This window comes from Micrasema longulum, unplaced genomic scaffold (genome assembly GCF_059751315.1).
Source record: "Micrasema longulum isolate JH-2025_06_02 unplaced genomic scaffold, ASM5975131v1 h1tg000866l, whole genome shotgun sequence".
Taxonomy (NCBI): domain Eukaryota; kingdom Metazoa; phylum Arthropoda; class Insecta; order Trichoptera; family Brachycentridae; genus Micrasema; species Micrasema longulum.
Window position 1 is genome coordinate 7,112 of NW_028278058.1, and position 17,725 is coordinate 24,836.

The 17,725-nt window shown below is 30.6% G+C and overlaps 1 protein-coding gene across 5 annotated transcripts in view; it reads left to right on the plus strand.

Annotated features, from left to right (window-relative positions):
- Nucleotides 1-2,100: 2,100 nt before the first annotated feature.
- KaiR1D (Kainate-type ionotropic glutamate receptor subunit 1D) overlaps nucleotides 2,101-17,725 on the plus strand; it is a 174,833-nt gene continuing 159,208 nt past the window's right edge. For 3 of the 5 annotated variants that reach the window (XM_088231274.1, XM_088231271.1, XM_088231273.1), the window contains exon 1: nucleotides 2,101-2,283. In XM_088231274.1, coding sequence (XP_088087400.1) covers nucleotides 2,188-2,283 — 96 coding nt within the window. In that variant the 5' untranslated portion in view covers nucleotides 2,101-2,187. The remainder of the gene's footprint in view (nucleotides 2,284-17,725) is intronic. The other 2 variants (XM_088231269.1, XM_088231270.1) reach the window with 1 other exon arrangement.

Here is a 17,725-nt window from a genome sequence, read left to right on the forward strand (position 1 = left end):
GTATTTGCCTCTTAAACATAATTTTACTGATGTAAAAAACGTCGATTTCCACAGTAATCATGTTCAGTTGCCTGACTGTTTATTATACAGGCAAAATCAAAGGGAGGTTGATTTTGGAAGCCGGGAGGTAAAACAGTCTAACAGTCTATCCTTTGATATTTTGATATCTTTATATAAAAAAAAAACATAAAAAATGACATTCTCTAAAATGCCTGAGTTTTCGATATAACCTCTTATCAGCCTGAAAAAGTGGGGTAGTGTGAACCCATCCCTTTTAAGTTGTAAACTGTCGGCCTTAGCTTGCCTAAGAGGAATGAATTTCAATTCATACTCCTTCATGTAGAGATACCTCAATTTTTGTGAACCCACTCCAACATGAGGGAATATCACATATTTACATCATAAGGTTATAAACAATACTTTGAACTCAATATTTTGAGTTTTTCCAAATTTTTGTGGTAAAGGACTGGATTCAACTCCCTGGGGAGCTGTTTATATTAACATATTGACAGGTCATAAGCCCTGTAGATGCCTAGACTTATATATTACCTTCTCTTAAATGTTCAGGGAGTTGAATCCACCTGGTCCATGTAGAAGTATCGAAATTGAAAAAATAACTTTTTCAGGTGTTGGTATGTAGGTGAAATAATTCAATAAGATGAATCTCACCCGCGTAAATTTAGGTTTCAGCTCTTTAACTTTACAAACATCAACAGATGAAAGAATTGAAGGAATAAAGATGTTCAAATATGGGCAGAATGGTGAATGTTACATAGTGTGTAAAGAGGCCACTTAAACCAGCCATTGACAGGTCATAAGCCCTGTAGATGCCTAGACATATATATTATCTTCTCTTAAATGTTCTTCATCTCTGTTGTAATATGTTAATAATTTGTATTTCTAACGTTTTGCTTACATAATATTTTTTACATTTTATTAATAATATAACAAGAAATATTGACTCGAAAATATAAATACTTGTATGTTTAAAAATATATTTATATCATTTATACATACAAGCACTTGTAAAATTTACACACATGTTGGAATTCTGGGCCACTTCCTTTTAGTCGTAAATAATAGGGAAATATCACATACTACAAATAGCGATAAAAATATATGAAATAGATTTAGAATCATTAATTGTATTTTCAAAATCAATATGGATATTGTGGAGAAATGTTTTCAGACATAAATTTAAAAGGGAACTTAAAAAAAATACATCGCTAGAAAAACGCAACATGTTTGGCCTTGACAGTTGTGACGTTAAGGTTCGTGACAATGTTCTAAACAAATTTGAATGTTCAGAACAAATAAAATTGAATCGTGACGTATTAGGGGCGTAGTCAATGAAATCACAGTTTTTGCGGGAATTCAAAATTACAAATTTAAAAATATTTTTTAGGCTAAAAATAATAACCAAAAAAAAGATTTTTTACTCGATAGTATTTCAAAGACCTTTATTATTTTTAAAATGTGTTATTTCTCTACTGTGAAAGAAAATGAGAAACAAGTTGTGAAAGAGTCCGCAATATTTTCCATTTATTGGACAGTGAAAATATTTAACAGTAATAATTTTGTAATATTTTTTTAAAGTTACGTTAAAATATAAATGTATATAAGTCAAAAGTTTAGCAATTCTCTGGATGATTATATTCTTTTGAAATACGTGTTTTAAAATGAAAGTACGTTTTTTTTGTTGATGTAATAACTTATGTTTACATATAAGTTATTAATTTTAAAATACTTGGTACACTTCCACTAATTTATCTTGACCAATTAGCGCTTTCACCCTCTAATGGGCATTTTCAGATTGGTGAATAGTAAACAGTGTAAGGATAATTTATATAAAACTAAATATTATCTTAAGTGTAGGTCCATTTAAAAATAAGTTGAAAAGGATACAATACGCAATATTTCAATAGAACAGAGTGAGACAAATTATTGAAACATGTGTTGGCGGTGTATTTTAAGCGATGAACATTAGCCTATTTTAGTATTTTAACTATCTTAAATATGTAGTAAATAACCACAAGGTGTTTAAATGTAAATTTAACATACGTATATTTTAAATTTATAATTTTTGTTTTGTTTTCAGTGTGCCATCTTTTACGCAGCGGGGTCGCAGCCATTTTTGGGCCGCAAAGTGCCCATGCAGCCAGCCATGTGCAGTCCATATGTGATACAATGGAGATGCCACATTTGGAGACAAGGTGGGACTATCGCCTCAGGAGAGAGAGTTGCCTCGTCAACTTGTACCCTCACCCCACTACACTAAGCAAGGTAAAAAAAAATATTTAAAAAAATCTTATATGTGATTTATTACAAGTTTTGCTATTATATATTTTTTACTTTTTTATTATCATAAATAAAACATACAATACATGAAGTAGATATTATTTATTCATTTTATTTTATTTGGGAAACCAACAGAATGTAGAAACATACAAATTTATGGTAAACAAACAGATATAGTGTATAAACTCAGAACCAATAACAGATTTTCACAAAGTACACAAAGTTAGAAAAGAAAATATGTTTCATTTTATATAAATAATTATAAGTTAATACATATAAAATTATTATTTTTATGTCCTCGAATATATTTTTCAATAATTAAGGCAAATATATTTTTTTAAAAGAGCAGTAAATTACTGTAAATTGGGCGGGTTTAGGACAAGGATGCATGAAGAGAGGATAAGGAGGGGAAGGGAGATGTACATATTTATTATTATAATGTCTACTAAGTTACATAATGCATTTTTAATGTATTATTTTAATTTTAATGTTTAAATCTGACAGAGTGATGTTTGTATATTCTGTGTTTAAATTTTGTATTGTACACTGAAAAAGTCCTTAAAAAAAAGTATTTTTAATTTTTATGAATAAGAAAAATAACATTTGTTCTTAAATAAATAAGTACAAACTCTAGAAATAACTTTTTGATATTTAATGAGTGAATTTAATATGGTAAATTTATCAGATAAATAGTAAAACCGTATTTGTAAGGAACGATCTTCCTGAAAAATGCATTAGCAATAAATCTGGGAAACTTTTGTATTGGAGAATAGATTGCAACCGTAAATTCTACCTTACATAGTAAATCCAATTTACGTCACGTTGAGTTAATATAAAACTGCACTTTTAATAGGCGCATTTTTTTTAACTCAACACAGCGAAATAAAACGAGTTAAAATTTTAATTGAAAAAAACATCATTGAAACTTTTTGTTTTGATTGTGACTCAGTTCAAAAAAATTATAATCGATAATTTATGTTAATGTTTTTGTGGACATTTCTGAATAAAACTGGGTTGCTAAAAATTTATGCACTTTTCGTTCAAACCTCTTTGTTTACGCTTCACATTTTTTTTATATTGACGAGAAATTAAATTGCTATTTGGATTTGAAACATTTATTTAATTTTTGGTTAAACATTAATTTGTTTGGGTAATAAAATTTTTAATTGAAATAAATAATCAAAAAAGAGGTTTCCTGGAATGAGTTTATTTTAACTGTGTTCTTTAATTTACTAAAAATACTTTTTAACTAGCAGGTTACAAAACTTATTCTAATGGTTCAATTTGTGAACCATTTTTTACAATAAATACAGTTTATTTTGCTTATAGATTTTATTCTAAATCAGTCTGAAGATGCCCATTAGAGAGTGAAAGCGCTAATTGGTCAAAATAAATAAGTGGAAGTGTACCAAGTATTTTTTAAATTAATAACTTATATGGAAATATAAGTTATTACATCATCATATATATGGTTATTAGACATTGATGTGTGCATCTAGGCGGTTTTCGAACACATTCACTAAACTAGCGCCAATCACTTTCTCGGGAAGGCCAATCCATTTTTCCACAACTCTGTTTGTCAGGAAGTTCTTCCTGGGGTTAGATGAGAAAGAAATAGTGTTGAGTTTCAATGAATGACCTCTTAGATGGCAGTTTTCATTTAAAGTGAACATTGATTTCAACTTGGGTATATTATATTACTCAGTTAAGATTTCGAACGTTTCAATCGAGTCACCACGCTGCCTCCGCTCTTCCAGTGAACTTTACCCAAGCTCCCTTAAGCGGTCCTCATATGATTTATTTCTTTTAGAGAAACTACTATTTTAGTTGCTCTTCTCTGGACTTTCTCCAACAACTCTATGTATTTTTTGAAATACGGACTCCAGATTTGGAAGGCATAATCCAGGAGTGGACGAAGATAGGTTTTATAAATTTTGAGGAACAAATCTTGGGTTTTGTGATATTGATATAATAAAATAGGATATAATTAATTTGGTAAGTATACCTTGACAAAAAAGCTTGCATGGCTTTGAAACCGGTCAGTAAAAAAAAACACAAAATTTTTGGTTAAAAAAAAGTGGTTTTATTTATTTTATTAAAAAATATAATTGTTAGATTGAAAATTTATTTTATCAAACCTCGTGTACTTCAAAACGAGAGCATTTTTGAATTATAAATTTAATATATTACTTATCTCTTGAACGTTTCAAAGTCCTTTTAATAGTTGAATTTCAGAACGTAGGCACATATTAATGTCGAATATTTGATGGCTTCTCCCTTACAACCTAAGGGACGAGAATCTTATAATTAAATAACATATTCCTCTTGAGAGAATCCTGAAAAGGCCAAATGGTTTAAACTCAAGGATTAACCATTAACAAAAAAGATTTTCCTAAATTAAAAAAATCCTAAAACGAAAAGATCAAATAATCCGTACATAACTTTAATGGAAAAAGATTTTTTTTAGTTTTTCCAAATTTTGTAGACAAAGGCTGGATTTCACCCCTTGGAGCCCGAGGTAGTTATCAAAATAATAATTTAAAATGTGAACAAACTTAATGAAACTAAAGAAAAATAAATAATAACAAACAAACAAACCAACCGGGTAGGCAGAGAGGATAGAACGCTATATTACTCTATCTTTGCATACTGACCTCGCTTCCTCTACATTCATACATCTTCTCATGCACGCACGCCGATTATTCCTACTTTTGACATGTCCATCTACAAGTATTTGATGGACTTGATCGTGCCATGTCTTTCTCGTTCTTCCCCGTTTTCTGCATCCATCATATTCGCATCGTAGATCCTTTTAGCCGTTCTTTCGTAGTCCATTCGCTCTACATGTCCAAACCAACGCAGCACAAATATGAGTAAAGAAAAAGTAGTACAAGGCTTATGACCTGACATTGGCTGATTTAAGTGGCCAATTTACCGACTGTAACATTCATCACTCTACCTATGTTTGAACATCCTTATTTCTTCAATTCTTCTTCAGTTATTTTTTGCGAAGTTCAAGAGTTAAAACAACCTTTATCGATGTGGGTGAGATTCATTTGACTTAATAATTTCACCTACATAGTAGGCAATGCCTATAAATCGGTCACCCAAACCAGCCAATGACAGGCCATAAGCCTTTTATATGCCTCAACTTGCATATTTCCTTCTCTAAAATGTTCTTCATCTCTCATCTTTGTTGTAATAATATAGATGTTGATAACTATCAGGGGCTGAAAACCAGTACTTGTCTACAAATATTTAGACAAATTTTAAGTAGTGTTATAACATTATTAAATTAAAACCAACGGGTCCAAGAAAAAGTTTAAAAATTTGAAAATTGTTTTCAAGCGTTGCCTAGTATGTGAAATAGTTCGATCGAATAAATCGCTTCACAACAATAAAGGTTCTAGCTCTTTGACTTCACTTAAATCAACGGACGGAAGAATTGAAGAAACATGGATCTACAAACATAGGCAAAATAGTGAATGTTACACATTGTGTAAATGCCTAGACTTCCACATTTTATTTATTTGAATGTTTGAACTCTCGGTTGCAATAAATTTTAATATTCGGTACACAATATATTATTAAATGAATAGCATATTATGATAATTATTATAATTTATACTTCAAGAATGAGAAAATCGTATGGTCAATGTTCCTAGTTATATATTTGGCATAAATCTTTTAACAGTCTGCTCAAAAGTGTTCAGGACATATCAAAATACTCAAAATTCAAGCAGAAAATAAAAAATTTGTTAATGGATAGAGTTGTGACTACCCCGGAAACTACGTTCAGCTAATAATTCCTACAGTCCAAGCTTGTTCTATTTATCCACTTAGTTGAGATAAAATCAATTACTTTTTTAATGTCTATGTAAAAAGTCTAAAACAATTCATTGTGTAAAAGAAATATGTATATAAGTATATCACACTCAACTAAAATTGTACAATATCGGGGTTTTCCAGTCAAAAAATTCATTGTTCATTCAAATATATAATGTTTTATTGTGGAGTATAAAATAAATTTAATAAAAACATTTCATTCAAATGATTTTGACAGTGATTTTGTCAAATTCAACAATCAAAATCGAGATTTTATCAGATATTTACTTATTTCCGTTTCAAATCCATTATCTTTAAGGATAATATCCAATGCAGAATGTGACCGGCATTCCCTTTATCCTTAATATATTTTTACTTTGCCCTTATGACTAAAATATAAAGGATCCTTCTAGAATATACTTTCGAGGTGTTTGAAAAGTTAAGTGGTGTTCTTGTTTGAAGTATCGATCTTATTACATATCAAGTAAGCTTTGTAGATAAAGTAATGTATTTTTTTGTCTGAGAACAGGGTGTACAGTCAGAAAGTCAAATTAAATTTATATTAATGCAATAGTTGTATATATGTATGTAAAAAAATACATATATGTATGTGTTTAGGCGGATAAACAATACAGTTATAAGTGTGAAATAGAATCAGGCCGTGTAGGAGTGTAGGAGTGTTTTCGACCCATGGCTGTATTCAGGTACAAGCCCCGAAAATGTAAATCGAGTGGTGTTAAGTCCGCCTTATCTTGTAGTGGTTGATGCGTTTGCATACCAATATTATGGTCCTGGGTTCGATTCCAGGCAGGGTAAACGTGAAATATTAATTTTAAAGGTTTTTGAATTGCAACATTTTATTGTTCCTGGATTGGCACCTAAAGCCTAAGATCGATCACCTTACATATTTGCAACAGAAGCTGGAGTGCCCTTTGCACAGCTGGGTGCAGAAAGGGGGATGATAATGATGATGACGTTTTTTTTTTTATTTAACCTTTTTTAATAATACAAGTTGTACATTAGCCGGCTAATTGCCAAATGGCAATTTCTTCCAACCAACCAAAGAAATTATAGTTTATTCATATAATTCAAGTTACAATTTATATTTAATAGAAAATAAAATTATAAAAACATATAAACATTGAAATAACAGCATTTGTATATAAATAAGATTAAATCAATACTATTACTCGGTAGAAGGAGAAATTAAGGAAGAGAAAAGAGATATTTCTTTAAGCGTAATTTAAACAGAGATACTGTAGAAACATCTTTGATAGTAGACAAGAGATGATTCCACAGTTGAACCGCATAGAAGTTATATGAGTTAGAGAAGAAAGAGGAATTTCGGACAAATTTGTATTTATTTTTAGACACGTGTGGCAATAAAATTTGAACACCTAGATACACTAGAAAACTGAAAAATACAAAAAATACTGCCCTGCAAAGCCTTAAAGTCGTAAATCAAAACTCATAAATATCTTTTTGCGTTTGCTTTTTTTTGTAAGAGATATTCAATAGCCTCATATTTATTAAGCCTACAAGACATTTCCGCATCTTCAATATGAGATTTGTCTTTAAAAAAATAAATTAAACAAATCTGCATATAAATTAAATAAATTAATCAAAGCATAAAACAGTATTCTCCTGTAAAATTAACAACTCAGAAGATACGACTTTGAGCATTAGCAGATCAGAATACACTAAGACACCAAAACTACATCAGCCCAGATTATGGATGCTGTAACGCTGTCCAAACCGTCGGCAAGAAGGAGTATAATAACGACAAAATATATTCAATCTGGATGTAGGGCACACATGAGCATATGTTCATGTGTGCTCTTATAATAATTATAATAATATTATTATTATTTTTTATATTATGCTTTTTAAAAATAAAAATAAAAAGTACTCTCATAAAATGGGGAAGCAGACAGTTAAATACAAAAAAAATATGCATCTAAATTTGTAGAAATATGGATACATAAATTAATTTCTAGTTTAAATGGGAATGACAAAGGATTTAGATATTTTCGGTTTACTCATTATTTATTTGTGTACATTTATTATTTAATTTTAAATCTGTTATAAGGGCGCACATTGACATATTTTTATGTGTGCTCTAGTAATAATACTGTTTATACGTGTACCTCATTTGTTAATAATTGTATATGTATGAGGTTTTAACTTTAAGTTTAAAAACTAATCAAAATGGATAAAAATGTTTTAATTAAGTAAATGATATCCCTGACAAAATACATTATTTACTGCTTTAAAACGGGGAAGATATCCCCCGGTAGATGACTCACCAGCAAAACAAAATATACGTTTGTGTACTTTTACTACTCAATTAAACTATTACACAAATAAAAACACAAATTGGTACATGATTACAATACCAGGTTTACTAGTATGGAAGGGCTAGCTTTTCCTAAATATTGTAATAAATATGACAAAATGACACTGAAAGAGTAGTAGATAAAAAAAAGCTAACCCTTCCATACTAGTAAGTCTGGTATTATAATCATGTACCAATTTGTGTTTATACTGGGAATGCGACGCATGCTGACAAATTAAATTGTACCATTGTAGAGCTCATTTTAATACTATATATACAGATATATACATTAACGCTATTAACATATTGTGTCTCTGGTAATATACATCTTTATGTAGTAGCAATTTGATCATAGAATTTTGCAAAGTTTGAATAGAATTAATATTATATTCACTTGATTTTATTTCTAAAGTTTATACTTCATGAAAATTATGTTTGTATTTTAATCGAGACAATTTTTAAAACATTTAAGTTTGTAAGTGAAAATTCTTGATAGAAGTTCATTGTAATTTATTATAGACAATAAAAGACAAGTGATACTTTAATCAGCAGATTTGGAATATCCAGTGGATGGTTTCATCATTTTCGCGACATTTTCGAGACTGGTATCTTTATTAAGAAATTCAATATATTCTTACAAAACCGATGTAAGAATAGAGAATTCAAAATTATATGAGAGTAAATTAAACAAAATTATTTTTGTCCTAAGGATCATTAACAAATTGTTTCAGAAATCAGAGTCACGAAAGATAGGACAATTAATGATTATATAAATACAATACTTAAACTCATTTAAAATATAATTACGTCAACTCAATAGTTAATATGAAACACTTGGTAAATGATCCTTAAGACAAATGTAATTCAGTTTAATTGACTCTCATATAATTTGAATTCTCTATCTTTACTTCTGTTTTGTATGAATACATTGGATTTCTCAATAAAGATACCAGTCTCGAAGATGTCGCAAAAGCAATGATTTCAGTCACTGAGTATTTCAAATCTATGGATTAGAGTATCACTTGTCTTTTATTTTCTGTAATAAAAATACTTTTTTTTTCTTTAACTCTTGTGTGGCTGTAATGTCACACTAGTCGACATAGGACACAAGATTTGATATATCTCTCTTATTTTTTTTAATGATGAATTCGTATTTTTCGTAATCTTCAAATGGACGTTTTCACACCCGATTTGGAAAGTAAAATTTGTATCACTATGCTATATGTAAATACAAAAAATATTTGACCTTGCTACGCGAAACATGAATGTCCGCTAATTCAGCGACACATATATACAGATACCTTATACAAGACAGAGCACGAAGATAGAAGTCATAACTAGGAAGACTGAGAGGCTGTTTTGCGGTGGGTGTCATCTAAAACAGATTTAGTCTTCAGTCGGTTAATGACAATGATGGGGGACGCACGCGCGTAACATGAGCGGCGTATTTGTGATTTTCAATTTATTTTGCTATAACAGGATTAAATTATATGTTTATTCCCATAAATTATAGAAAAGGAGTTATTAAACAGTATTCTCCATGTTTTCCATTTTTTTCAAATGTCTGAACTTTAGACTATTCCGTCTTTTACTAGTGGTAACACGATGTTACATCACCGCGCGCAAAGGGATTATTTACCACAGTCTTTTAAGAGTTAATTATCCCATACTGATTCGATCCTTTGAACTTTTTACTAAATTCATTTCAGCTTGTTTTCCTTCTTTATGTATTATTGGAGATGTTGATATGAATCAAAGCTACCATATGTGATATCTGCCTGTCAATGAAAAATGGTTTTTCTTGTTACCAATAAGTTTTATCTCAAGCCGTTCTGTTCTGGAAACGAGTACTAGTATTATTACATATTATTTATTTACCAGAATCCTTCCTTCTCAAACCATTTTAAGAAACGTCAGTCATCATATAGAGATGATGTGTTTTCCTAATCTTCTCCGAGTAAGACCCAACGCGCACGCAGGTTTTCGGTTGAATTTATTATCGTTAACAATAAAATTATCATCTTAATGTTATGTTAACACCATTAGAAAATGCCTGAAAATTTATTGTTGAGATCGTATTTTTAAAAGTTTTTTGTACGAAAGATTTTTTTTTATGAAAGAAAATAAAACATAGAAAGGGCGATGGTATAACCTTTCACCGGTATGTAATGTTTTTATCTTAATCAATGCTTGTTTAAAATTGTTATTTTAATGTCAAAAAACGTTTTAGAAATGTGTTACCAGTATTTATTAGTTTAAAACTATGTCTTTGTTCAGTTAGTCGGGCCTATAGTGAAACGATAAACAAAGGTGACGCATATGCGGAAGGGAACGACATACTGAATATAACGAACAGTAGACCGAGGTAAGCAATCTGTGCTTTTTACTGTACTACTTGTTTCGCTTGTCAAAGTTGACGTGATATGACGTGACGATACTTGCTCTCTCCGCTGGTCATTCCATTTCCTTTGAGGATGACTTTTTAGCTCTAATTTGTATGAAATGTCATTTTTATATATTATTTCTTAATGATCATATCTTGAATCTCCATACTTCTGACAGAGTGCAATTGGTGTTAAATAAACAGCTTTAAATAAACATCTCATCATTGTCTACACGATATCGGTATCCGTGCAATAGCAAAAGTGAGCGCTCCATAAGAAAAAAAATCGTAAAAATTTAAAAGTGAGTAAAAAATTTCTTTACAGTCCACAAAATTCTAACTCCCGCTGTAATCAGCGTACAATGCTTGAAAGGTATTGTGCTGACCAAACAAACATATTCATTCATGAAATGACATGTTGGGTTAAACATTGCAAATTGTTTAAAATATTATTAACTATCAGCTAAAAAAAGTTTTTTTTCTTCTCGAAAATAGGGAAAATTTCTTCAACGTCTTAAGCGTTCTTTTCTCTTATGTTTGACGAAATATTTTTTGATATAATGCGTCTGTGCGCGACGGTTCTAAATATGCTATTTCTTGAGGCAGATTTTTTCCAATCTCATATAAAAATATGAATCTTGTCCCGGAAAAATGTTTCCTCGCGATTGATCGTTTTCGACACTTGGCTTATTTCCAACTTCAGAGGAAAAGTTCAACAAGATAGCTCATGTTTAAATATTTTAACTGGCCTGGTTTATTCCTTCACAGATTTGGTAAACGATAGATAAAAACAAAATATTAATTAATAAGGAAAATAAAGTATTGTCTTTCTTCACTCGCTTTCTGGAATAAAGTACAATAATCATCATCATTCCCTTTTCACACCTGGTGGTGCATAGGACACTGCATTGGCAAACCAGTCACATCGTATCTTGATCATTTTTGTTACATGAAACTAATATGATCAGTCTTGCGCCAGGGCTATATAGTGTAAATACACATTTTGTAAATTAATATTTTATGTCAACCATGTTCGAAATCGAACCCAATACCTTCTGCATGGGGGGCAAATGCCATCAGGAGGCCGACAAAATAGATTTAGGCAGAGGAATTTTATTTTGTGATTGTGCGATTTTCAAAACATCGCAATTTTTTAAGCGAATGTGTGAAAATTTTAACGTAAAATAATTGTTATTATGTTTATACCACAGAAAAGTTGAAAATCAGACTCCCATTCAGAAAAAAGGCAAACTCATATTTTTTAAATGTAAATATAGGTATTATAATATAAGAATAGTCAAAAACATTTTTAAAATAATAAAAGAAGCATTGACAAACATAAGGGGCATCAAGACAAGATTTGGACTATTTATTTAGTGCTCGTTTAAATCGTTGTAAACCTCAACCAAAAAAGTCCAGATCTTGTATTGTTGAGTAAACAATACGACACAGACATTAAGGCCATAGATTATTATATGCTAATGGATAAACAGTACTTCATTGTTTCTGAACCTACGAGTCGGAATATAGAATTTTACCTTTCCCAGTAATAGTGGCACATTAAGTATGCCATTTAGTATGCCGAATATATAACATATATGGAGGTTTTTGCAGACTAGAAATATTTAACATTGACTCATCAGTATATGAATAGTTACTTCTCTTGAGTCCAAGCATCTACGCCTTTTTGAAGCAAGCAACGTTAGACTGGTTCAATGTAATTTATATGATTCATATATTTTTACGATATATAATTCATGTTACATGAAAGTATGACTGAGATAATGATAAAAAAATTCAAAGCCAATTTTTAAAAACGCAGAAACATAAAAAAATATTTGATATTAGAATGTTACATTATGTTACTACTACTACCATCACGCTATTTCTCCGTAAGGTTATACATGTCCGTCTGTTTTCGACAACACCAGACATTAGATTTTGGTTTGTCTGATCATGCCACGGCTTTCTTGGTCGTTTTCGTCCTACCTCACCATTCATTCTCGCCATGATACATATATGTATTATCATTTTTTCGTCATTCATTCGTTCTACATGACCAAACCATCAAACTGACCCTTTCTTAATCTTATCAATTTTTGTCTCAGATTTGCACTCTCACCTGATTCGATCAGTCAAAGCCTTTTCGCACATTGAAATCCCATACATTTGTCTAAGAGGTTGCATTTTGCTATGTTAACCAAATGTTTGAGTTTGCCCTTAACCCATATTGATGTACCATGTGTTTTCAAGAAAAAAATCTAAGGTTTTGATCTTATATAATATTTGTGGTGATATACTCGTATGTATTCAACTTTTTATGGTTCTTCTCCCCGATGGAGGTTGGAAATCATCTTTGCAATTCTTACTTTATTAGCAGCTACCCTGAACAAGGACTAAGTGCTGCAATGGAAGCAGTCGCGCAAGTTCTTAAGCCAAGAGATGCGCCTTCTACCTGCACTACGTCTTTCTTTAATCCTTCCCTGTAGAATGACTTGTAAAATTTTGTATTTTTCGCCTCTCATCACATGCTCGGCTCCGGAATATCTAAGGGAACTATGCGTTCCAGATGAACTAGCTGACAGGCGTCTCACGCTTAGATCAGCTACGTCTACGGCGAGAGGAAAAGTTATTATACCTCTACGCAAACAGCGCACAAAATTTGGTGAACGCGCATTTGCGGTCGCAGGCCCTATGGCATAGAATGCTCTCCCAGCAGAGGTGCGAGGCTGTGAAAGTGAAGTGATGTTTCGGAAAAAACTTAAAACCCACTTGTTCTCTAAATCATTTGAATAAATCCGTAGCACGTGACAACAAAATAAATTATTTTAATTAAATTACAAATTTAAAAGCTTCAATTAAATTAACTTAACAATAAAATCACCACGTAAAGCGCCTTTGAGGTATTTTATTACGAAAATGGCGCTATAGAAGTTATCCATAATTAAACTATTAATTAATGCCCAAAATACTCAAGTTTTTATTTTTTTATGGTCTTCAGTACCTCTTTTTCTTTTTCCAACCAGGAGATTTTTTAATATCCTCCTGTAGCACCACATTTCAAAGGCTTCGATCTTTTTTTAAGTGTTTTGGGTGAGTGTCCACGTTTCAAATCCGAATAAAAGTACTTAAAAGACCTAACATCTAGCAATGCGCATTCGGAGGTATAAATTAAAGTATCTACTGCAAAGAAGGTCACGCATCCTGAAAAAGCAGTCTCGCGCCATCTCAATTTTGACTTTGATCTCTTGCGAGTGATCCCATTTATCATTTATCATTCGGCCACTCGTATGTATTTGACTAATTACTCGTTCCAACTCAACACTGGATTTTCGGTCCGATAGAGTTGGGACTTATGTGTCAAAAAATGTGTTGTAAATATTCGTAAATAAATCATTTCGACCACGTTTATAGTGCTTTTTCCCTTCCGCAGCGTGTTCCACTTTAGAACTTATGTACTTTTTATTAAATGCGAAAATTTGTATAACCAATGCGATTATAAAAGAGATTTTTAAATTTAATTTTTAAGAAATTCGGAAATTAATATTGACGTAATGTTGCCAAAAAAGTAATCAGTCAATTTTTAGGTGTTAAATCTCAAGAGTTATATTCGAAATTGTGACTATTTTATCGCCAGAATTCACCGGACGAAACTTTATAATTAATTTATTCCTTGCCCAAGAAAATTTTGAAATCTTGCGAAAGGGTGACAAAGTAACGTTGTTAAAATAAAGAAGGGGCTTATTTTAGGGGTAAAAATTGAACGGAATATTTTTCATTAAGCGCAGGTGTTCAAAATATTTATCAAAATGAACTTAAGATTGGTTTTTTGGTGTGTACGTACAAAAGGGGAAGTGTAATCAAATAAATGTTTGGTAAAGGTACACAAGTTGTTTGGAGAACAACATTTTTAATAGAAAATTTTCAGTGATGGAATGAAAAAAATATTTTTGTTATTAAGATATCCTCTTTTCTAGAAAAGAACTCTCTTTATTCATTTCACCAAACGTGGAATGACTTTTTTTTTCAAGAAAACAGAAATAATGAAAAATATGTGCATACCCAGCAATGGGTTATTTTACAATAATTTCAAATAAAATTGTAGTCGTTTATAATACACCTCAAATATAATATGAAACTAATAATCCTTGTAGAGTTATAAATGTATTTAGATAATCTCACCGGGGCTGGTTTTATTTTGTGGAATATTTTTCTATAAAAACATTATCACTAAAACTTAGTAGGACAAAGTTTGACCGATTTAACCCACCCGTTCCTGTGATGTAACCGGCGTTGCAAATTGTGCTTAATTAATTAATTCCTGGCAACTCATTTGAATATTAACACGATTTTTTTTTGCAATTTTCAAGTAAATCTTAACACAATTTAATCACATATCATCATCATCACTCCCTTTTCACACCTAATGGTACATAGAACATTGCACTGGTACACCAGTGGCAGCGTATCTTGATAGTTTTTGTTACATGAAGGTAAGATGATCAGTCTTACGCTTCAGGTACCAGTCCAGGGACTATGAAATATTATAGTGTGAAAACACCCTTTTATTTAAATATATCATATCAATCATGTCGGAAATCGAACCCGAGACCTCTTGAATGGTAGGCAAACGCGCTGATCATTACACCACGAGGCCGACAATAATATATTCTGGTATATGATTGCCTATCAGGATCTACCAAAACAATTAAGTATTGAGTACCCTGAGACAAATTTATAAAAAAAAACATTTAAAAGAAAAATACGTAATCTAATGGTTTAATTTTTGTTTCTTAATCTTAGTAATGTGTGTTTTTCTTTTAAATATTTGAACCAAATATGTTTGTAAAATAAGTTTTGTTAAAGGCAATTTTGCACTGTGTTAATAAAAAATATTAAAAATCACTGAACAGAACACATATTATTTTAATAACATGATTTTTACATTTGAGGTTACTTATGATTAACACAGTGAGTCGAGAGAGCTTTTTCACTCAGTATTTTAAAGGTTAAGCACGAACAGGCTTTCAAAGTGTATTTATCAAAAATAATAAATTAAATTGTCATTTACTGGGTTTTCAATTTTATTATGCGCATTTTATCAAATAATAAGACTACTGAATCAACATAATTTTCCTATCCGTATACAGTAGTGCATAGGGTACTGCTTTGGAATAAAAGTTGCAGAGTATGTGATTTATTTCTGATACATTGAAGATCATGCGCTTTAGGTTCCAGTCCAGAAACAATGAAAAAATGCACCGTAGAATCATCTTTAAGTCAATATTTTACGTCACCTATCTGGAATCGAACCTTGGACATTAAATATTGTAAGCGAAAGCGTCAACCACTACACCATCAGGCAAATTTATTTCCAATAGATTTATTCAAAAATGTTTTGAAAATTTATAAAACTATCGTACCTGTAAAAATAAAGATTTAGGCAAAAGACAACAATAAAATATTATTTGAGAATGTTAACGTTTTGCCAATTAACAAACAGTGTCAGATAAAATAGTGACATATACGGTTTAAAATCCAAATTAACCCACCAGATCGTGACCCGACAAGTATCGGCACAGCGGCTGATGGTGCCACGAAGAACTACTATGGAGATATAACAATGGGGAATGTAGTACCAAAACTGTACAATTTTATATCAACTGAAAATCGCGAGGAAAAAAAACCTAATTTCATTTAAAAAAATAGTCAAAAAATCATAAATAAGAGCAAGTGAAACTTAAATGTGCATATTAATATATTTTACTCTTCATTTATTACAAAAATATGTACTTACTTTTATATTTTTTTTAATGTGATGTAACCCGCAGACAAACTTTGGCTTTGCGGGAACAAAAATACAATTATGTATGTTACTGATTTGTTAAAATGAATAAAAACTTTCAGGATTTCTGAACAGGACTCGTCCCACAAAAAAATATTATTCGTTCTCTTAAACACAGAACATAAAGTTTATTCTATAATTTTGAGGGTTGTGATTGTAAAAACATTATATTTAACGAAATCAAACAACTGTTCAAATAACGTGATAAAGCCTTAAGCTAAAACATGTATAAATGACTTTGAAATACTAAAACACATTTTTCGTAATATATTTATTTAGGATGTTGTTAATACAAGCTAAATTATCCGTTTGTTAATTCACCCCTTGGGTATAATTTTTTTTTTTTTAATTTCAGTTTCAGGGAATCATGAAAAAATTTCTTTTAATATTAAAACAATTGTTCTACCATTTATTTTAAGTCATTAACAAATATAATTAAGGCTTTCTTTTTTATAAAAAAAGTGAATGGGAAGGAGAAATCACTGCACATTCTGTACTCATCTCACACGTTTGTTTCCAAGTTTAAGTATTTGTGGGGTTATGATTTCGAATATCTTAGGTTTTTTTAATAGTTTTCGAATAATTTTAACAAATTTAGCTGAGAAATTATAATTGAAATGTTAAAAACAAGATTATAAACAATTTGTACGTAATTTTTTGTTTTAAATATAATAATAGTTAAATAATATTTATGTATTTTAAAAAACCTTAATTTTTTGAATAAATTATATTTAAATTAGTTGAGCTCGTGGTGTAGAGGTCAGCGCGTTTGTCTACCATGCAAGAAATCTTGGGTTCAATTTCCGACATTAAAAAATGTTGTTTCTACCCTAGAATATTTTATAGTCTCTGGACTAGTATCTGAAGCATAAGACTGTTTTTTAACCTTAATATAACATTTTTTAATCAAGATACACTGCGATTGGTGTACTCAACAGTACCTTATGCACCATGAGATGCGGAGAGGATATGATTGTGATATTTTATACTCGGAAGAACTTTAAAAGTGTTTTGAAAATTAAAAAGTAAAAAACCAAAA